Below are 24,090 nucleotides of genomic sequence, written 5' to 3' on the forward strand. Positions count from 1 at the left end.
AACAGGTCACCATACAATTCTTATTCTCTCTGCTTTTATGAAGTGCAAAAAACAGATCCGATGTGTGAGAAAAATTTTATGGGGGGGAGTGGTGGGTGGGGTTTGAGTGTATTTAACATGCAATTTGTTAGTGGTACTAGGAGAGTTAGAGCTAACATCTTTTATTTGTTTATTAATTCTTTTAGTTTCCTTCTTATCTACTAATCACGCTCTTCCTTGCCTCATTTTTTCCCTTTAGCATAATCCATATTTTTTCCTTTTCTTTGTTCCTCCTGATTTTGCTGTTTAACTGCATCCTTCTTCCTCAACTCCCATGCAGGCCTTTCTCTTATTTCAATAGAAGTCCCCTGATTTCTCTTTAATTTCTTCTAAATTTCTAGTTGAGTAATTTCCAATCCCCCTCTGCCAGTTCAAATTATTTCATTCCTCAAAATTCTCATAATATTCAAATTTTCTTCTCAAGGTTGTGTCCTTCGCTTGGTTCTTTACTTCAAACATATGGACACTTTATGACAGGTTTCTTTCAAGTCACAAAATCCTTTAGGTGTCCAAAAGTATGATAATTCTTTTTTCTCTCATTAGGGAAATTTTATGTGGTATGCTTTCTTCCCTCTTCATATTTGCAAAGAATTGGATTTCTTTGTTAACTTCTATGGAATTATGTTTGAAAGGCCATGGTGGTATGTTAGGGAATTGTTATATTATTTTTAAGTTTTGTTATTGTTTCATCCCTTTTGAAATTTTATAAACAGACACATCAAATAGTCCATCCTCATTATTCCCTACACATAAAAATAGAACAATTGAAAAGAGAAAGACATAGCTATTTACAAAACATTCTTATGGGATAATCTCTGCAATGATACATAGTGAAATTCAAATCTTTCTACTCTTCCTTTGCAGTTCTTGTTCCTATCTTTCTTTACATTCTCTAAGAAAATGTGCCAAATATGCGGAGTATTCTAACTGCTTTCCTGACACATAGGCACCGATGATGCTTACACACTTCTCCTAAATTTTTCTTTATCCTCATCACAAAAACATTTCATTTTATTTTATGGTCATATTTCAATATATTTTGTGGAATTGATGGATTCTTAAAGAAAATTATACCATAGCTGAAAATCATGCATTTTTCATACCTACCACATGCCTCTCCATTTTCTTTGGGTGACATTTTGCTTTAACAAAGATCATGGATTATGTGTATACAATTTCATATGTGAGGAATTAATTATTTCTCTCAGGTTATATAACTAATAATCATATTAAGAAAAATTTCTCCCCTTTTCTACTTCTTCATCCAAAAACACAACCAGAAAGGGAAATCACTCTTACTGAGATGTCTCTCTCTTAAAGGCCAGGATCTAATTAGACAATAAAAACGTTCTAAGTTTGAAATTAGGGGTGCATTCCTGCCAATTTTGTTTGCTCTGACAGATCTGAGAAATTGTAATTTCTTCCACACTTCAGTCAGGGGACATCTAAATTCTTATCTCTTTGACCAAGATTTGGGTGATCCAAGTTATGAACTACAAGACCTTCATTGTAATATGTCCAAAACTCTCACTGTAATAGTTAATTTCTCATTATTAGCCAGAACTAATTGCCACATCTCAGAAACACCTTCGCTTTGAGCGGTATATAAACCATGAACACACTACTGGCATTGTTGGCCTAACAAGTATAGTCAAATGATCAAACTTATTAATAAATGTGATATCCTTATGAATAAAATAAGTAAATTATATCAAAAATATGTTTCAGAATTAACAATTTCACAAAAATCATAAAGATGACCTGTTTGACTAATAGTGTTTAAGTAAAAAATGAGACAAATTTGAAATTTCATTTGTTAATTTAATTATCAAATAATTGCTATTATAGTTTAAATGAGAGATGATAGCAAAATTAATGCTATGAGATTGTTGCTCAGTCATTTCAATTGTCTCTAACTCTTTTATGATATCTTTTTTGTCTACAATTCTTCATGATCTCATTTTTTTGTTTTCATGACAAGAAAATTAGAATTTTTTTTCTTTCTTTTGAGAACTCATTTTACAAAAGAGGAATTAAATTTAATAGGGTTAATGGACTGGCCTACAATAGCACTACTATTAAAGATCTGAGACCAGAGCTGAACTTAGGAAAATGTGTCTTCCTGACCTTGGGTCGGGCCTTCTATCCACCTGTACTCCACCTAGATTTCTGTTATTGTAAAAAAACCATTTAAAAAAAGTCATCTCATAATAAAATTACTCAAACTCTTAGTCAAAGTCTACACTATAAGTGGAAAACTAAGGTCGCTATCTCATAATTTGTTACTTTTCATGTGTTTTCAGAACAAAATTACAAATACTTTGAAAATAAATACTTGCCTCAGCTTTTCCTATCCATAATCTATTTTATTCTCTTTTATAAGAATACTTTCACAGTTCTAGAACTAAATAGATTTATGAAGAAATTGTGTGACTAAAGTAAGTTAGAGTAGCCTAAGTTTAAATCTTGTTTCTGACACAGTGTAATTCTTTAAAGTAGAACATTCTTGACTCTAGAATTTCCTCACCAAAAAAAAAAATCTATATTCATAAAATTTATGGCATACTGAAAAGAAAATCTGGTCATTAGAAATGATGAAAGATTATATAGTATATGTAAAGAAATCCTTATAAACATACTTAGCATAAAGGGGATTACAAAAGAGAAATAGACTTTATCACTCTAAAATTTAAAAGATTTAGAACAAACATTGAAACTAGGATTAAAAAATAAATAATAGAAAAATATTTGAGTAATAACTTCCAAAAATAACATAAAGCTATGTATAATACTTTAATGTTTACAAAAAATCTTTGAAAATGATTTTTCATTTCACTCTCCCAAATAACCTGGAGATAAACATCTTATTTCCCCAATTTCATAGATGAGGAAACTTTGTCTAGGAATGTTTTAATTTCTTGGCCAAGGTCACACAACTAATACAAGTTCAGGGCAGGATTTAAATATATTTTTTCCTGACTCCAAGTGAGGAAAAAAAATCAGCATTGCAAGCATCAAACTAGCTTTATTTTGGTATGTAAAAGTTTAGAGGGAATATATAAAAATATACAAAAATAATAGCTATGATACAAAAGACAAAATGTAGGACAGGAAATTTTCTTAAAAGTTATATTTAAGGGCAGCTAGGTGGCGTAGTGGATAAAGCACCGGCCCTGGAGTCAGGAGTACCTGGGTTCAAATCCGGCCTCAGACACTCACTAATTACCTAGCTGTGTGGCCTTGTGCAAGGCATTTAACCCCATTTGCCTTGCAAAAAAAAAAAAAAAAAAAAAAAAAAAAAAAACAACCCTAAATAAAAGTTATATTTAGCACAAAACAGAAACCAAGTATAACAACTTGAAAATTGTTTAACGTCATTATTGATTAGGAAAAAAAGGATAGAAAGATATTAAAAGATAGCGAAATCAGTTGCTGAAAAGACTGGGCAAATTAAAAGATATTGTTACATCTAAGAATTGAATCACCCATTCTAGCAAAGAATTTTAAATAATTCAATAAAGACTGCTGACATTTGGGGCAGCTAGGTGGCACAGTGGATAGAGCACCCGCCCTGGAGTCAGGAGTACCAGAGTTCAAATTTGACCTCAGGCACTTAATAATTAACTAGCTGTGTGACCTTGGGCAAGCCACTTAACCCCATTTGCCTTGCAAAAGCCTAAAAAAATTGCTAGCATTCATTTTCTCCATTATAAGGATAACTCAAAAGTATTATGGATACCAAGAAAAGACTCTTTAGCATAATAATATTAAGAATAGCTTTATTTGGAAAAATAATAAAACATATTTTTAAATTATAAGTTTACAATGATAATTTAGTGATGGAAAAAATATTCCTTAGAGAAAACAATATATTAATTGTCAAATATGAGAAATATGAAAAAGTTATAGAAACATGGGAAACTACTTGAAGTGATTTTGCATAATTAAAACAGAACCAAAATAATCTATAATTATAAAGAAATTCAAAATGGAGAGGCAACTAAAGTGTGGCCAAAGTGAGTAGAATATAACCACTGTTAAGTAGCTCAGATTATTTTTGTAAATAATAAATGATATAACTTTCTGAATTTTCTTTGTTATTTAGACTAATTTGTGAAATATATAATATATTGCAAAAAAATTAAATGCCTCCCAATAACTGTTTATTTTTGAAATGCAGCCAATCCCTCATTTTCTTCAAGCAAAATTGCATAGTATGAACCATTAGAAATATTAGAAATGTCAGATTCATAAGAGGTCATCTGATTCACAAAAGAGCAAAATAAAGTGCACAAAATGAAAACAATTGATTATGAAACTCTCTTGGGGAAATTAATAAGACTGATTTTCTGTTTTCATTGACCTAAATAATTTAAGATTGAAGAAAGTTAATTTAAAGGACTAAATTGAAATGTCATTTATCCTTGAATAGCATATAAATATAGTACATACAGCATTGGATTGTGTGAAAATATTCTATACCATTGAAATTATCTACTATTATTTAGAAAGTTTTCAAATATAATTGGGCAAGAAAACAAAAGTAAATTTCCTTAGCATTAGAAATTGACAGATGAAGTTTTAAAGATAAAAGGCCTGTTAAAAAATTCTATTTCTTTCATGACCTTAATTATTTCATTAATAATTCTCTTAGTGCATCAATGACTTCTTTGTTCCTTAGGCTATATATCAGGAGATTAAACATTGGAGTTACAATGTTATAGAAAACTGTGAGGATTTTGTCAACTGCTTCTGAGTAGCTAGCTTTGGGTCACAATTACATTATGGCAATGGATCCATAGAATAAACTCACAACTGTAACATGGGAAAAGCAAGTGGAAAATGCTTTATATCTACCTGTGGCTGATTGTAGCTTCAGAATTTGGATAATTATTTTAATGTAGGACCATAGGATCAACACAAAGAAACCATGGCGAATAGCACAGCCACAACATAGACAGAAAGTTCAGTCATGGAAGTGTCTCCACAGGCTAATTTCAGTAATGGGGGAATCTCACAGAAAAGATGATTAAATATATTTGAACCACAGAAGGACAAAGAGAAAATCTGATATGTCTGGCCTATTTGAACTGGGATCCCACTGATCCAAGAGGCAACCACCAGTTGCACGCAAAATTTGTGATTCATGATGACAGGATAGTTCAGTGGCCTACAAATTGCCACATAGCGATCATAGGCCATCACAGCCAAGAGGAAGCATGCTGTGGTAGCTAGAATTAGAAAGAAGAAAAGTTGTACAGCACAAGCCAACAAAGTAATATTTTTGTTATGGGACCACAAGTTTGTTAAAGTTTAGGGAGGATGACTGATGTGTAACAGATTTCCAAAAAAGGAGAAGTTTCCAAGGAAAAAAATACATGGGTGTTTGTAGCGCTGGATCAGTCTTGGTTATTGCAATGATGAGACCATTTCCAATCAGGATTTTCAAGTACATGATTAAAAAAAATTGTAAGCAGAAACCCTTGGAGTTTAGGAACATCAGAAAATCCTATATGTATGAATTCCACCATGCGGGTATAATTTTCTCCTGCCATCTATATATGCATTATATTTTATATTTGTTGAAATAGTTGAACTCAAACATCACCTTTCTGTTCTCTATAACCTCTCCTAAAAAAAAGAGAAAGTTGAATTATATAATGTCAGCAGTTTGTTTAAAATCTAGTGAAATATATTCTGAGTTCTAACATTCCACCAATAAAAAACCCTCCATGGTTTTATGAACTACCATGCAATAGTATCCAGTCTATTACATAAAATACTTAGTTGTTTCTATATTTTTTATCTATCCAACAATCCTGCCAAATCAAATATTCACAATTTCATAATTGTGGCATTGTTGTTTGTATTGTTCCTCATCATTTTCATAACCCCATTTGTAATGTTTTGATAGAGACTGGAGGGAAATATTGAGAACATTTGTTTTCAAATATGGAAAAAGGAATATTAATTCAATGAAAACAGAAAGAAGCTTCAGTCATACACAAAAACGAAACAATTTATCACTTGCCTTCTGTAGCCATAGTATAAGATTATAGGATATGAAAGTAGACCAAGAAACCAGATATATTCCAACAAGAAACAAATACTTCGAAGGAAAGTGAATCATAGAATAGTAATGCTAATGAAGATCTTCTGATAACAAATGAAAGTCTTCTTTGGTTAGACAATTCTATTCTTCCTAGACTGGAAGGTCCTTGAAGTCTAAAAGACACAAAATTTAAGCTATTCAAGTAGCAAAAAGAAAAAATGTAAAAATAAATTCATTGAATTCCCCCAATTGTGGATGGCCATCATGTATGTCTTCTCATTTTTGTTAGACTATTCTCCTATCAGTTTTAACAAGGGACTTCACTCATTTGAATTGCGCTTAAATTTGCCAAGAAAGAAAAAAATCCCTTTGTCTCTTGACAAAGTATTAGAGTATGAATTCCAAAATCACTATCTACCTTTTTTGAAATTAAAATATATTCATGGTCTTTAATATGTATTTAATGCTATTCATATTGTATCTTGCATCATTCCTAGTCTTTAATAAGTATTTTCTAACATCCTGGAAGTATCTTAAGAATATAGGTTACTCTTTTATTTTTAGGGTTTTTTTTTTTGCAAGGTAAATGGGGTTAAGTGGCTTGCCCAAGGCCACACAGCTAGATAATTATTAAGTGTCCTATGCCGGATTTGAACTCAGGTACTCCTGATTCCAGGGCCGGTGCTCTATTCACTGTGCCACCTAGCCGCCCCGACATAGTTTACTCTTGAAAGGAACCAGAGGCCAAGCCCAACTCTGCAATTTTACACAAGGGAACTGAGACCCTGTGAGTTTAAATGATTTGTTCAGACGTACAAATATAGTGTCAGAGGCAATTCACCAGGGTTAGTATATTTTCTGCTGTATAATTTTGCCTACTACAAGACAATATCTGTTTTAAATTTATTTTTATATTGCATATGATAAACAATTGTATCTTCATTGTGATAAGGTGAAATAGATATAATTTAACAGAAACAAGAAACTTCATATACTAAAAATATCAGCCTAATTGGAAAAAATCCGTTTTCCTCTAATAAAGATTTATTCTAAGTTAATGCATTTTCTTCATATAATACCTTCAGTGGGAGCTAACATATGAATGCCTTATGAGACATTAACACCATTTCATGTATTTTTCTTACATTGTCCCCTAGCAGGTAAGCTCAGAAAGATTGGGAAATGCAATGAAGTGAAATTTTGACACTAAGTAGAGTAGAGAAAAAGTTAGAAACAGATTATTAACCAGGGAAGGCAGACTCAGGCTTACCATCCTTGTTTTATACTGGATAAGGAGAAAGAAACCAAGTCCTTCCCTTCTAAGAAATTCTACAAAATCTGTGGTTTTAGCACCAAAAGAGTAGTGACATTGAATAACAACCACAACAACAAAAAGAAAACATTACATCTACTTAACACAACCTACATTCTTCCACTTGTGGGGTTTGCTAAGAACCTACAGTACATTCCAGTCATTGAGATTTGCCCAAATTTTTTCCTCTTCCTGCTAATTCCTTTGCCATATTCTCATCTATGTCAACAAAGTGATTGAGATGTGTTATATTGTCAGAGGATCTGAGATCTTTCAAGTCTGTCATTTGACTTAACCAAGCTGTGTCATCAAGGACAAGTCTACAGACTTCTCTTTGCCTCAGTTTCCTCATCTATGAATTACAGGTATACCTGACTTCATATGGACAGATCAAATGGGGCAATATATTTAAAACATTTTGGGTAAAAAAAAGTAAAAAATTAAAATATTATCTTTTCACCCAAAATTAACCAACTTAAACTTAGTTATTTTTGGTCACATTCTTTCTCTTTTCTAATAATTTACTGCCTCTCCCCACTCTCCACTATTTCTCTCTTGCTTTCTCTATGGAATTAGGTATTTGACTAGGTTTCTAGACTATATAATTGCAGTTCTGAATTCTGTGTTATAAGAGCTCTTTTGGTTCTGATATGCTGTTTTCTTGTGTCACTGGGTTCTAATATTCCAGGTTGTAATCCTCCATTTAAATTCTGATATATTATGCTAAATTGAATTTAAGTGGAAGTAAATCAACAATGCAATTCAAATAAAGCTCAATATTTGGGGAATAGCACTTAAAGGTCCACTTCATTCAAGGTAATGCTACCTTCCCTCCATACAATAGGCAAACATTCATTCACCTTCTGTAACATCGTTTCTTAATCATTTTTAGGAAATTTAAGTCATTCTCCTCATTATGGAAAGTCCATTCAAAAGAATGATTATTGAGTAAAAAGTTAACTGTGTACTTACCCCAGATACATTTCCTCTGTGTGTATATTTGAGCATAGGTGATTCTTTTGTGGATATAGTTGAACAGAAGTCTGTCCCCAGTGAAGGCATGCCTAATATTATCTCCAGAATTGTATAAGCAAAGGGAAAAGTTCAATGGAATACCTTACTTGGAGAAGTACAATGATAAGCTTTAAAGATTTTGTTATGTCAGTGCATCGTTGTCTCATACCCTTGAGATAAGATTCACTGGTCTCTACCTCCCCTAGTATGTGACCAGAATAGAGTTAGAATAGATTGAAAATCACTCTATATAGCACGGGGGGGACGTGATCTTCTCCTACCAGGTAACTATCATGTTGAAGAAGAAAATATTCCTATATTTCAACTTATTTCATTCTTTAAATTTTAGGAAGAAAGGAATAATTTAAACTGTCACTTATAGCCCTATATTATTTATACAGTCTTTTAGGGCTTATAATGATTAAAGCTTATCTGTTACTCATACGGATCTACGTAACAAAATTACAAAAATAAATACAAACTTTTAAAGTAAGAGTACACTAACATTTATATCTAAGCGATATTACCACATAACTAAAGGGAATGGGACTATTTGAGCCCTCATCTTATTTGAGCAGACATTAATTATTGTACGAAGATTTTAAGTGTCATCTAAGTGAGTATGAACTTTTTCAAATTCAAAAGCTATTGATTATGGTTTTAAATCATGCCTCCTTCCTTTGTTGTATATTGATGATGTAATAAGAATAAAAGAAATGACAAGGAGCTGGGAAATTGTGTGAGTTAGCATTTAACTGAAGAAGTCCATTCCAGTCCAATAACACATGCTTATATCTTTATCATATGGAATGAAATCGTCTTTGACTGTTCTTTTATTCTTTGAAAATGTTTAAATCAAAATATTCCTATAAGGTGTGAGGAAATTACTGCTCAGTATCAGTATCACCTGGGATTCCCTCTCCTATAACATTAGAGACCTAGAGAAAGAGAATGATGATGATGATGATGATGATTATCATGATTATAATTGGGGTAGATGGTAGTGATAATAAAAACAAGAAGTGACATTTATATAATTCTTTAGGCTTTTCAGGGAAATTTAAACATCATTTCATGTGGATTCTATAAGCTCTCTATGACCGAGTTCCTATTATCATCCTGGATTTAAGCATACAAAAACAGACTCAAGGAAGTTAAGCTACTTGTGTAAGGTTACACATTATTTTTTTTAGGTTTTTTTTTTTTTTGCAAGGCAAATGGGGATAAGTGGCTTGCCCAAGGCCACACAGCTAGGTAATTATTAAGTGTCTGAGACCGGATTTGAACCCAGGTACTCCAGACCCCAGGGCTGGTGCTTTATCCACTGCGCCACCTAGTCGCCCCTACACGTTATTTTTATAATCATGCTTGAGACAACTCACTGAGATTTAGGAGCAGAACTCATTAGTGAGCTTCAACCAACTATAAGCACAGCACCCAGCCCACTACCCACAAAATGCTGCAAAGGGATCCAGCTTCACTATTTTAAATTTTCAGGGAATTAGAGCCGTTTAAAAAGAGAGGATTTCTAGTTTGCTTTCCTTCTCTGAGGACAACTCTTCTCACTTGAGGCTTTTAACTTTTTAATGAGAGAACAGGGCACTTGACTTCCAGTGCAATGTATTTGGCAACAGGACTATATAGAATTATGAGAGGGCAACTAAATTTCATAATCCAGTGAAGAAGGTAACACATAAATAAACATATATCAATTAGTCTGCATGAAATAACTACATATCCCTTGAGGTTTATCCAAATATACAACACAATCAGGAACCTGTTGATCTTTATCATTCTTTTCTGTTTTCTCAATAGAATTATGACCTAACAGTCTCCACTATAACACTCCACTTCATTCTAGAGGATAGCAATATACGCATTGATATTATTTCAAATACTGCAGTTTGCCCAACATTTCAGTTTTTCTTTCTTGATCTAGATGTAATCTGTCTTTGCAAAAATTTTAACTATATAAAATAGCTTCTATTTTTACCTATTTTAGCTATATTCAGCATTTAGTAGTCACATGTTCTTCCCTTATTCAGTCATAAAATATGTAGCTTTTAAAAGCTGATGGGGACATTTTGTTAGAAATTATTTATTTATGTTATTTATCCATTTAAAATTAAAAACTGTATTGAATTGGTAAAACTCACTTTCTACTAGCTTTTTTCCACTTTTCCCAAAGTTCAAGTCCCACAAAACCTCACACAATGTAGACTATATTAAATGCTTTATTTACCAATAGACCAACGAATGCATTGGCTTTCAGGTCTTGTTAATAGCATATCCTTTTATTGTCCTTTTCTCTTTTAAGTCAGTTCCAGCTAGTTTTGATGATTATAGCTATATCATTTAAATTCACATAAAGGGAATTTAGATACTTTTCCTTCCTAGGTTATACAAAAAACCCTCAAATAATAATACTTTTATGTGTGGTGAATTTAGTTAGACGTGTTTTAAAATATGGTATAAATTTTTTTTCCATTTTTGATTATAATTATCTTAAATAATGTATCAGTTGCCAATTTGTATCAATAACTGAATAATGTTTTTTTCTAAAAGTTTGTTTGAAACCTTAGTTCTGTAGATTAATTTTCCATTGTACTATGTCTTGCACATCAGACTTGATGGCTTACTCTAGCTTTGGCACTACATACCCTCTATATGAGGGTCGCATGTATACTTTGTCTGTGTCCATGATGTGAGGAAGTGATAACTTTATGAGCAAATTCACCTCAGCTACACTTTTCTGTTGCTATTTCTATTACTATGCCATTTCATTAAACATCTTCCTTTTGAATTAATTTTATTGTCTATGTCTATTAATGCCAATCATCCACTGATTCCTGGGCAATATACAGTTGTTTTGACTTCAATGACTTTGTGTAACTCTGACTCATTTAAATCCAATTTGCATTTCTTTCAAGACATTACCCCAAGATTTCATTAATTCCGCTGGGAAATGAAGGTAAAATATTACAGCCAAATATATTTGTGGGAAAATTAGTATTAAGGGCATGGACCAATAGAATATCTTGAAACTGGGTTTCCTTTTTATTATTGAAGAATCTTTGCAATTGTTCTGCAAACTTTCTTTTGGTGCCCTATAGCACTTTAAACAACTTTTAACATCTTGCTCAAAAATGTTCATTTACATTTTTCTTATAGGTACAATAATACTAATATTTAAATATATGAACATTATATATTTATAGCAAATATATATAATAATATAAATACATTAATATATACAAAGCTTTTATAAAAAATATCTAATTTATCTTGACAATAACCCTGCAAGATAACTGCTATTATTAAGTTCAGTTTCTAGATGAATAAACTGAAACTTGACTACATTCATATAACTAGCAAGGGTCTGAGACCAGATTTGAACTCAGATCCTCCTGACTCCAGACCCAGTATTCAATCTACTGTGCCACATAACTGTTTCATTCAAACAACCAAATAAATATTTATTAAGCAATCATTTATTAAGTATCTGCCATATAGCAGAGGCAAATAAGTACTTATTAAACAATATTTATTAATCACTTACTATATAGCAGAGGCAGTGATAAGAGCTAGAGATATTATCAATAAAAAGACTACCTGCCCTAATGCTATTTAAAATCCAATGAAAAGAGGCAATACATAAAAAGAAGACTGATTATGCTAGCCAGTGAGGGTTGAGTTCAATAATATTATTAGTGCCTAGAGGGAAATCAGAGTAGGGAAGGCAGTGATCTATTTGTTCATGGTCCTGTCTCAAATTTAAACCTGATGCCACCATCAGTAATGTTACTGAGTTCTATGAAACACAGGTGGAACAACTTTCTATTTTCAAAAATAAACCCAGATATAAACCAGGAGGGTCTAGACAGGAAATAGAAATTAGTCATTTGAGATGGGTTTTGAGATTGTCTCCAGGTGAAGAGAGAAATCAGAGGACTGAGTCCTGTATGGAGACCTTCATCAAGAAGACTCAGGGAAGGGGCGGCTAGGTGGCGCAGTGGATAAAGCACCGGCCCTAGAATCAGCAGTACCTGAGTTGATATCTGGTCTCAGACACTTAATAATGACTTAGCTGTGTGGCCTTGGGCAAGCCACTTAACTCCATTTGCCTTGCAAAAATCTTAAAAAAAAAAAAAAAGGAAAAAAGAAGGCTCAGGGAAGAAGTGGACAAAGGTGTTCTCAGTGGTAGAAGATATCTTAATGATGTCAGATAAAGATGAAGGAAAAAAGGGAGAACTTTTAATAAATGGTCTTTTATGTGAGAAAATAAAAAATGAGGAAATAGTGGCAGAGGATACCTTATTGGTGTGTCCAGTACACTTGTCTAGGATAATTATATGGCATTATGCATTGGAATGTATTAATGAAACTGTGAGCTCATTGTTAGCAGGAAAGCTAATTTGTTAAATCCTAAGCTTATAGTAATTTGCATTACATTGCATTTTACATGATCTTATTGCATATTTTTGAAACACTAGAATTTTATTTATTTATAGGGGGCGGAGCCAAGATGACTACAGGAGAGGGAGGACCTTCTCTCAGATTCTCTGGAGCAAAACTTCGAAACTAAGGACTCTCACTACATTTTTGAGAGACAGAACCCACAGAGGGACCCAGTGAGGCAGTTCTCCAAACCAAGATAACCTGGAAAAGAGTGGAAAGGCTCTGCTCCATGGGGTCAGAGGGGGTGGCCCACCAGAGCGAAAGAACTTCAGCCTCCTGGAGGCAGCCCCAGAGGGCACTGGGAGCCAGGCTCACAGCGGCATGGGCAGTTTCCTGACCTACACCCTGGGAAACATGTAAAGACTGGCAAATTGCCTTCTGTGAGGGGTGGGGGAGGGAAGTAAGATTAGGGGAAAAATTGTAAAACTCAAAATAAATTAAATCTTTAAGTCAAAAAAAATAATGTATCTATTATGATATGGGAAGAACAGGAAGAGATTTTGTGTCTGCCCATGACTGAGTTCAAATTCAATATAATGGTGATGCTTCTATAGGGTTGGAGGTCAGTATCAGCAGAGTGGAAACCTTGGCAAAGAGGACAGTATCAGAGAAATAGTGAGAAGAGTTCAGAAAATCCTGGAAAGACTTACAGGAGCTGAAGCTGATTCAAGCGAGTGAAGTCAGGAGAGCATTGTACATAATAAGAACAACATTGTGTGATGATCAACTATGAGAGACTTAGCTTTTCTCAACATTACAGTGATCTAAAAGACATTACAGAAAATTTCAGCAAAATATAGAGCTGAATGCAGATTGAAATATATGCGCATTTGCACTTTTTCTTACTTTTCCCCCCTCATGATTATTTCCATTTGTTCTGATTCTTCATTTACAATATGGTTATTATGGAAATAGTCTTAACATGATGGTGCATGTATAAACTATATCGAATGGCTTTCCGTCTCAGGGAAGGGGAAAATGAGTGAGAGAAAATTTTACAAAAAATTAATGTCGGAAAATATATATACATGTAACTGGAAAAAGTAAATGAAATAATGTTAAGAGAAAGAGAGAAACACTTGTAGATTGGGATAGCTGAAAAGTCAAGGACAATAGATTTGCATTAGTAACATTTGCTCCTGTCATATTTTTGTGATACTTTCTATCAGTTAATGTCAACCTGGTTTAGCCCTTCAGTTGAAATGCTTACTGGAATATGGCTGTAGTGCAAACTAAAATTTCTTGGAGCCACAGGTGAAAATTAGATCACTCAGGGGCACCATAATGATAGAAAGAAGCCCTGAAAAGGATCCAGCAGCCCTTACAGCAGAGGTGAGAGAAAAAAGAGATAAGAGGTAAGAGAAAAAAAAGAATAGTAAGTCAAAATGGAAGGCATGGGAAAAGATACAGACTGTATTTTGCTTGACCATTTGCTGGAAGAATGCTTACACAGAAGTGAAATATAAAATAGTTAATTAGCATTATGACAAAATAAGTTATCTGCTAAATAATTAGTGTTATTGTACTTCAGTGCAATTTAAGTATCACCTTATCAACCAATTGCACTAATAACTATTTTATTGTGTTTTTATATTGACATTATTTCAATCCTCCCTACTTAATTGTATCTTCCTTGCTAAGCAAAATTTATCATTTGAAACCCATAACCATTTTTATCATTTGAAAATAATAGGTCACTCTAACCTCAGAAGTGGAGCAGCATCTCATTTGTAGCTTGAGTCATAATTCAGGTCAGGAAATTTCAGAGCTCAAATCATTTGGTCATCAATTAGTTTTTGTCCTCTACCGGATCACTTCCATAACACTGAAGTCTATTGGTGCCCCAGCTGGTCTGTACTTAAGATTCTGGAAACGCATAATTCTTAGTATCCACAAAAAACAGCAAAAGGACTCAAAAGAATATTTAATTTGCCTATATATTCCATAAAGAAATACAGAGAATACAGGTATAAAATAAAGACCCACAATCAAAAACTAAATTAGAAGTCAACAAGCAAAAAAATTATCACCAAAGTGTTATTAAGGTGTGAAACATATGTAAGGCACAATTGGATAATGGGAGGAAGTAAAACAAAATAATAATGACTTCAAAAGGTCTACAAAGAAAGCCTCCAAAAATAATTACAGATTCAATAACAATAGCAATGAAATAAACTAGAATTTCTGGAAGAAATGAAGAAAGAGTTAACAAAAAAGTTAATTTTTAAATGAAAATAGAATTTTAGAAGAAAATTTAAATGTAAATTAGAGAAAATTGCAATTAAATGTTTCCATATCTTTTTATCACTTTTTTCGGTGGTTGTTTCAGTTTATAATTTGGAGTAAATTAATGATAAAATTTAGATCTCAGATTTTTAACAAAAATCTTGAGTGCAAAAAAATATCTTTTCTCCAATCACATTATTTTCTTCTTCCAAGAAAGTATAAAACATTTAAATTTTCATCTAAGAAAACTGTACATTTTATAGAAAATACATCAGCATCATTTAGCTTATTTTTATAATTTATTTGAACTATTTTTCCCTTTACCATTTATATATATTTTTGCTAGATTCAAAGATAGCAGAAATATAGTCAATTATTCTAATTATTCTGTTTTTCTCAGTCTCTGTCCTCAGTCTTTCTCTAAGTTTGTCCCTGTCTCTCATTTCCTGGGAATTTGGTATACAATTTTAAGTTTAAGATTGTTGTATCCTTTTGAAAATGGTTGTGATAAAAAATTATTGTGATTCTTGAATAAAATGTGTTTTAATTTAACTGCTGTCTAGATTTTCCATGAAATTTTTTCAACTATTGAATCTCACTCACATGATATTTTAGATTGCTGATTTTGATGACTAACATGTCTATTTTTTCTTTATAGGATTTAATTCCATATCTATTCCATTTCTTTTCCTTTTCTTTCCTTCCTTTCCATCTTCCTTCTTTACTTCCTTCCCTTCTTTTGCTTCTTTCTTTCCTTTCTTCCTTGTCTATCAGTATAAAATAAGTTCATTAAGACATTTTTCTATCAACTAAGATCAGATTAACACTAGATCCATTTAATTCTTACTTTCCCCAATTTGTTTCCTTGAAAATATTTCCAATCTGTGCCATTTATTTGATGTCAGTTTAGAATTCTAATGAAAATAGACTTTATATCATTTAATTCCCAGTATAAAATTTGTTATTTAACTCTTTCTATAAAAACTGGAAAACTTCATTGAAATATTTTATCTGATAAAGCAGTTTTGGTGAAAGGTACCTAGTCTTCCTGCTGCAATTTAATACTGATAGACTATTGGAATATTCATGTATTGTCAAATAAAGTATTGTCTAATTATTAGAGAATTTAGTTTTACTAAAGCATTATATTTCTGCTCATGTATTTTATCCTCTATACAAGAAGAAGAAAGAAGTGAAGAAATAGAGTTCCTATGAATCATAAAATGTAGGAGGGAAAAAACAAAAATTGAAAGCCATAATAGAGAAGGGACTAGAAGATTAATTTATTGTTGTGGTCGCCACAGAAAGGTTTTATTTTCTGATGATCAAGACTTTATCTTTAAAAAGCTTCAAACCAGGGCAGCTAGGTGATACAGTGGATAGAATACTGGCCTGGAGTCAGGAGAACCTGAGTTCAATTCCCACATCAGACACTTAAAAATTGCTTAGCTGTGTGACCTTAGGCAAGTCACTTAACCCCAATGCCTTAAATAAATGAATTTTTTTAAAAAGGCTCTAAATCTATTACCTTCTCTCTGAATATGCCACTAGTCTTATGACCTCTTACTCAGATCCCCAAAGATCTTTTTGGAATCTCTGTCCCAGGAATTTTCACCTTTAATCATCTCTACACCTATCTTGGGAGAACTGTGTACCCAACTTACTCTCATGGAGATATATTCTCTCCTCTGCCATCTCTGCTTTTATGTTCCTTTTTTTCTGAGTTCTCTTCCCTTATTAGAATATAAACTTCTTAAGAGCAAAGCTATTTTTTTAAGAAATAAATTTGTATTTCTATTACCAACTCTGAACGCAGTAACTTACATATATGGAGTGGCTAGTTCATGTATTATTTAACCTAATATAGAAAGCAATTGATTAAAATACGAAGAGAGTATAAACATTTTTTGTAGTTATTGTTCATAGGTACTTGACAAACTGGTGGAGGTAAAGTATTCCTGAAACTGCATTATGTTCATTCCTTTCTGGAACTGAAATCTCTATTTTATGATAAAATAACATTCCTTTTACCTTGATAGAAATTCAACCATCAAAACTATTACACAATTTATTCTCTCTATTTTTATAAAGTACAAAAACCAGATCCAATGTTTTTGTTTGATTTCGTTCCTTCCACCATCCCCACCCAAATAATTCCCAAGAGAAATGGTCTGGGGAAAAAGCTCAGTTGTGAGCACGTGTTAGTGCTCAGTTGCAGAACTAACTTCTTTTACCTAAATAACTAATTCTATTCTTATTTGCCTCATTTTTGATTCTTATAGCATGATCCTTAGGGGTTTTTTTTATTTTCTTTATTCCTCCCCTGGTTTTTCTGCTTGACTATTTCCCTCTTCCTCAACTCCTTTTTCTTGTTTCAATGGAAGTTCTTCAAATTCTCTTTAATTTATTCTAAATTTTCAGTTGAGCAGTTTTCAATCACCCTCTGCCAATTCAAATTCTTCCATTCCTCAAATTTCTGATAATATCCAAATTTTCTTCTAACATTTTTTCCTTCCCTTGGTTCTTTAGGTCAAATATATTAGCACTTTATAACAGGATTCTTTTAAGTCACAAATTCCTTTAGATATCCACAAAGTACAGTAATTCTCTTTTCCTTATTAGGGAAATTGTATATGCTGTGCTTTCTTCCCTCTCCATATTTACAAAGAATGGGATTTCTTTGTTTGATTCTATGGAATCATGTGTGAAAGCCCACAAAATTATTCACACTGGTATGTTAGGGAATTATTGTTTTTATTTTAAGTTTTGTTATTGTTTCTGTCATGCCTTTTGAAATTTCTAAACAGACAATCAAATATTTTACCCACATTATTCTCTATATGTAAAAATTGAATAGTTTTAAAGGGAAATACATAGATGTTTACAAAGCATCCTCATGGGATAATTCCTGCAGTGGTACATATTGAGATTCAAATCTTTCAACTCTTCCTTTGTAACTCTTTTCCTATTATCCAAAAATGTGCCATATATGGAATGAGTATCCTTCTTGCTTTCCTGACACATAGGCACCAAGGATGTTTACACACTTCTCATAAATAATTCTTTATCCTCATCACAGAAACATCCCATTTTATTTTCCGGTCATATATCACAATTTTTGCTGAATTGATGGACTTTTGAGATAAATTATACCATAAGCTGAAAATCATACACTTTTCATGTCTACCATATGCCTCTCCATTTCTCTGGGGTGACATTTTACTTACCAAAGATTATGGATTATATTTATGTAATTGTCAGTGTGAAGAATTAACTATTTCTCTCATGTTTATTAACTAATAATCATATTAGGATTACAATTTTTCCCCCTTTTCTAGTTCTTCATCCAAAGAATCTGGAAGAATCTGTCTTTTTTATGGAAACTCTTTTAATGAGATTTCTCCCTCTTAAAGTCTAAAATCCATTCAATCAATGAAAGCATAATGAGTTTGGAATAGCAATAATGCATTATTGCTAATTTTGTTTGCTCAGGCAGGTCTGAGAATACTGTTTCCTCCTTTCAGATAAGGGACATGGTAATTCTTATCTCTTTGACTAAGATTGGGTGATACAAGTTACGCATCTCCAGATCTTCATTTTAATAAATCCACATCTCTTATAAAAACAGTAATTTTCTCATTATCTTTTTTATTTTTTTCAAGGCAATGGGATTAAGTGACTTGCCCAAGGTCACACAGCTGGGTAGTTATTAAGTGTCTGAGGCTGGATTTGAACTCATGTACTCCAGACTCCAACACCAGTGCTCTATCCACTGTACCACCTAGCTGCACCCATTTTCTCATAAGTAACCAGAGTTGATTGCCTCTCAAAAACACCTACACTTTGAGGGGAATATAAACCATGAACCCACTGCTGGGGTTATTAGACTGATAGAGATAGTCAAATGATCAAACTTTTATTAATAAATGTGATGGCCTTAGGAATAAAATGAGTGAATTACATGGAAAATATGTTTCAGAATTTTTAATTGTCCCAAAAAATGATTAAGATGACTTTTTTGACTAGTGGTGTTTAGATATAAAATGAGACAAGGTTGAAGTTTCATTAGTTAATTTCATAATCAATTAATTAATATTGGTTGGTTGGTTCTTATCCTTTATTATCAAAGAAAATCTAAATGACATCACTATATTTGAGACAGATTACAGTGTCCTATTGTCATTGTTCAGAACAAAATGAGCTCACAATGATCTGCCACAAATTGGGTACAAATAGTCCATGTGAACACCTGAGGTGGGTGCTCTAAACTTACAGATAATTTATTTCCTTTGAGCTGCTTCAATTCTGCCTTCCTCAGAGAGTGCATCACCCTCACTGATGAGGTCATGCCATGCTGGGTGGTCCTGTGCCAATGTCTCCCATGCTGTACAATCAAGTCTAAAGTCTTCAATGAGACTTTCAGGGTGTCTTGGTATCACTTCCTCTGGACCTCTTGTGAGCACTTGCCCTGTGAGAGTTCTCCATAAAATAGTTTGTTTTTTGGAGGCAAGCATACGTCTGGCATTCCAACACTGTGTCTAGCCCATCATAATTGTACATTCTGTATTAATGTTGGAATGCTAGGCTGTATATCTTGAGAAAGGACCTCACTGGTATCTTTTCATACCAGGTCACCTTCAAAATCTTCCTAAGGTAATTTAAATGGGAAACAATTCAGTTTCCTGAAATAGTGCTGATAGGCTGCCCAGGTTTCACAGGTGTTTAGCATTGAGGTCAGTACAATGGTTCTGTGGACCTTCTGTTTGGTAGTCAATCTAATACCTCTTCTCTCCCATACTTTCTTTCAGAGTCTCCCAAATACTGAGCTAGCTCTGACAATGTGAATGTCAACTTCATTATCAATGTGTGTCTCCTTGGAAAGGACACTGTTAAGATAAATGAACTTGTCCACAGTTGATCTAATGCAGCTCTGCCTCACTAAAATCCAATTAGTGCATACAAAAAAACCCAATAAAAGACATCACTCATAATTAATATAATAAATTAAATGAGAGCTAATGGTAGCAATATCAGTGCTATAATGTTGAGTCATTTCAGTTATCTCAAATTCTTCATTTTATCGATTTGTCTCCAACTCAACCTTATTTTTTTTGTTTTCTTGGCAAAGAAACTAAAGTGATTTTGTCTTTCTTTTGAATTCTCATTATGCAGCAGAGACCATTACACTCATTATATTTGAGGTCAATAGAGCTGATGGATTTTCCTTCTGTCACATTCCTAGTATCTGAGATTAGAACTGAACTCAGGAAGATGAGTCTTCCTGACCTCAATTCTGGCAGTCTATCCAACTGTGCCACCTTGCTTCCTGCTGTTACAAAGAGATAATTTAAAAAATCATCTCGGGGCAGCCCTGGAGTCAGGAGTATCTGGGTTCAAATCTGGTCTCAGACACTTAATAATTACCTAGCTGTGTGGCCTTGGGCAAGCCACTTAACCCCATTTGCCTTGCAAAAACCCAAAATAAACAAACAAACAAACAAACAAACAAACAAATAAATAAATAAATAAATAAGTGGATGAATGAATAAGTGAATGAATGAATAAATAAATAAATGAATGAATAAATAAATAAACTCAAAATAAAATTACTCAACTCAGACTATGTCAAAATCTACAGTATAAGTGGAAATTCAAATAAGTATCTCATAATTTGTTATTGTTTATGTATTCTGTGCTTTTCTTATCCATAATCTATTTTTCCCATGTTATATGAATACTCTTATAGTTCTAGAATGATATAGATTTATTGAGATATTGTGTGACTCAAGTAAGTTAGGAAAATCTAGATTTAAGTCTTGTTTCTGATATTTAGTAGTATTGTGAGTTTTGGACAAGTCTTTCATCATCACCAATTCTATAAAACAAGAAAATATTTGACAATAGTACTTCCTCACGAGAAACAATCTTCATTCATGCTGGTCCACTAAAAAGAAAAGTCTGTATAATTATGAATATGAGTGAAGAATGAAAGATTATATATTATATGTAAAGAAATTCAAGCATAGTTAGCATAAAGTGGATTACAAAAAGACAGAAACAGACTGTCATCAGTATGAAATGTAAAAGATTTAGAACAAATCAATGAAGCTAGAATTAAAATATATTAGGAAACTGAGAAATAACTTGGAAAATAATATATAACTATATGTATTTTTAATATTACCAGAATACATTGAATACATTCATTCATTACATTATCCCAAAAAGCCTTGTGCTGGGTAGCTTATTTCCCCAGTTTCATAGATGAAGATGCTGAGACTAGGAGTGTTTTAGTGACTTATAAAGGTAACACAACAAATTCAAGTCCAGAGCAGGATTTAAACACAGTGTTAGTTCTGACTGTAAGTCGGGGGGAGGTGGGGAATCAGCATAGTAAGCATCTTGCTACCTTCATTTTGGTGTGCAAAATGTTAGATGGAATATATACAAATATGCAAAATTAAAACTATAATACCAAAAAAAGCAAAAAGAAGGGGGAAAGCAAAACGAAAGCTATATTTGCCACAAGAAACACAAACTAAAAATAACTTAAAAATTGTTTAAAATCATTACTAATAAGAAAATATGAAACCAATAACTGCATTTCATCAAGCTTAGAAAGACATTAAAAGACAGGAAAGTCAGTTGCTGAAAAGATTGTGGGCAAATTAAAAGATATCGGTACATCTAAGAATTGAATTATCCGATATAGAAAAGAATTTTAAATAATTCAATAACATAATTAGATACCAGGCACTGAGGTCCTTTCTCAAGCTATACAGCCTAGTATTCCAATATTAATACAGAAATGGATTGATGTTTTTTAAAATGATATCTCAGGAATGATAGCAGTAATAAGAAAAGGACTCATAAGTACAACAATATTAACAAAGCTTCATTTATAAAAATAATGAAGCATAATATTTGTAAGTTAGAATTTTCAATAATAACTTAATGATGGGAAAGTATTCCCATGGGAAGATGTTATATTACACTGCCAAAAAATAGCAAATATGAAAAGTTCATAGAAACATGGGGAAATGTTTGAAGTGATAATGAGTAATTGAAATAGAATCAAATTCTTACTAGATCTATAATTATAAAGAAATTCAAAAGGGAGAGGCAGCTAAATTATGACCAATTGTGAGTAGAATATTACCAAAGTTAAATAGCTCATCTTTCTTTTTTTGTAAATAATAAACTATATGGCTTTCAGAATATTTTCTTTTTGTTTTGGACCAATTTGTGAGGTATATAATAGATTGGATAAAAAAATTTAACGAATGTCAATCAGTTTTATCTTACAATGCAACCAATTCCTCTTTATCTTCAAGCAAAATCACATAGCATGAAATATTATAAATAATTTAAATGTCAGATTCATAAGAGGTCATCTGGTTCACAAAAGAGCCAAGTAAAGAGCACAAAATGAAAACAATTTGATTATGAAAGTTTCTTGAGGAATTTGATGAACTCAGTTTTCTGCGTATTGCAAGCTTGCAGGACATTAATAATTTTGAAATAATTACTTCAATGTCTAATATACCTTAATATTGAAGAAGGTTAATATAAGAACCAAATTCAAATGACTTGTCCTTGTAGGTCATATAACTATAGTAGATATAGTACTGGGATGGGTGAAAATATGTTCCACCACTGAAATTATCTAATATTATTTTAGAAAGTTTTTTAATGCACTTGGGTAAGGAAGTAAAAATAAATTTCCCTAGTATTAGAAATTGATAGATGAAGATCTAAATAAAAAAGACTTTGTTAAAAGTCTCTATTTCCGTCATGACCATAGTTATTTTAATAATAATTTTCTTAGTGCAGCAATGACTTCCTTATTCCTTAAACTATATATCAGAGGATTAAACATTGGGGTTACAATGGTGTAGAAAAGAGAAAGGACTTTGTCAGTTGCTTCTGAGTGGCTAGCTTTGGGTCTTAAATACATAATGCCAATAGATCCATAGAATAAACTCACAACTGTAACATGAGAAAAGCAAGTGGAAAATGCTTTATATCTACCTGTGGCTGACGGTAGCTTCAGAATTTGGGTAATGATTTTAATATAGGACCATATGATCAACACAAAGGAAACCATGGCAAATAGCACAGCCACAATATAGACAGAAAGTTCAGTCATGGAAGTGTCTCCACAGGCTATCTTCAGTAATGGGGGGATGTCACAGAAAAGATGATTTATTATGTTTGAACCACAGAAGGACAAAGAGAAAATCCGATATGTCTGGCCTATTTGAACTGGAATCCCACTGATCCAAGAGGCAACCACCAGTTGCACGCAAAATTTGTGATTCATGATGACAGGATAGTTCAGTGGCTTACAAATTGCCACATAGCGATCATAGGCCATTACAGACAAGAGGAAGCATTCTGTGGTAGCTAGAATGAGAAAGGAGAAAAGTTGTACAGCACAAGCCAGCAAAGTAATGTTTTTATTATGAGACCACAAGTTAGTTAAAAGTTTAGGGAGGATGACTGATGTGTAACAGATTTCCAAAAAGGAAAAGTTTCCAAGGAAAAAATACATGGGTGTTTGTAGCGCTGGATCAGTCTTGGTTATTGCGATGATGAGACCATTTCCAATCAGGATATTCACGTACATGATTAAAAAAATTGTAAACAGAAACCCTTGGAGTTTAGGAACATCAGAAAATCCTATAAGTATGAATTCCACCATGCGGGTATAATTTTCCCCTGCCATTTGTGTATGTATTGTATATGTATTTTATTTTTGTGGAAACAGATGAACTCAAAAATCACCTTTCTGGGTTCTATTACCTCACCTAAATAAAAAAGGAATTAATTCAATGAAAACAGAAAAAAAGCTTCAATCATGTACACACACACATATCAATCCATTGCTTCTTTTCTGTAGTCATAGTAAAAGATATTAGGACATGGCTGTAGACCTCGAAAAGAACATATTCCAACAAGAGACAGATACTTCTAAAGAAAATGAATT

At 32.6% G+C, this 24,090-nt stretch overlaps 1 protein-coding gene across 1 annotated transcript; it reads right to left on the reverse strand.

Annotated features, from left to right (window-relative positions):
• Window positions 1-22,905: 22,905 nt before the first annotated feature.
• Window positions 22,906-23,832, reverse strand: LOC141516911 (olfactory receptor 10AG1-like). Its single transcript, XM_074227868.1, has one exon. The coding sequence runs from the start codon at window positions 23,827-23,829 to the stop codon at window positions 22,906-22,908; it is 924 nt and encodes a 307-aa protein (XP_074083969.1). The 5' UTR covers window positions 23,830-23,832.
• Window positions 23,833-24,090: the final 258 nt, after the last annotated feature.

This window comes from Macrotis lagotis, chromosome 3 (genome assembly GCF_037893015.1).
Source record: "Macrotis lagotis isolate mMagLag1 chromosome 3, bilby.v1.9.chrom.fasta, whole genome shotgun sequence".
NCBI classification, from domain to species: Eukaryota; Metazoa; Chordata; class Mammalia; order Peramelemorphia; family Peramelidae; genus Macrotis; species Macrotis lagotis.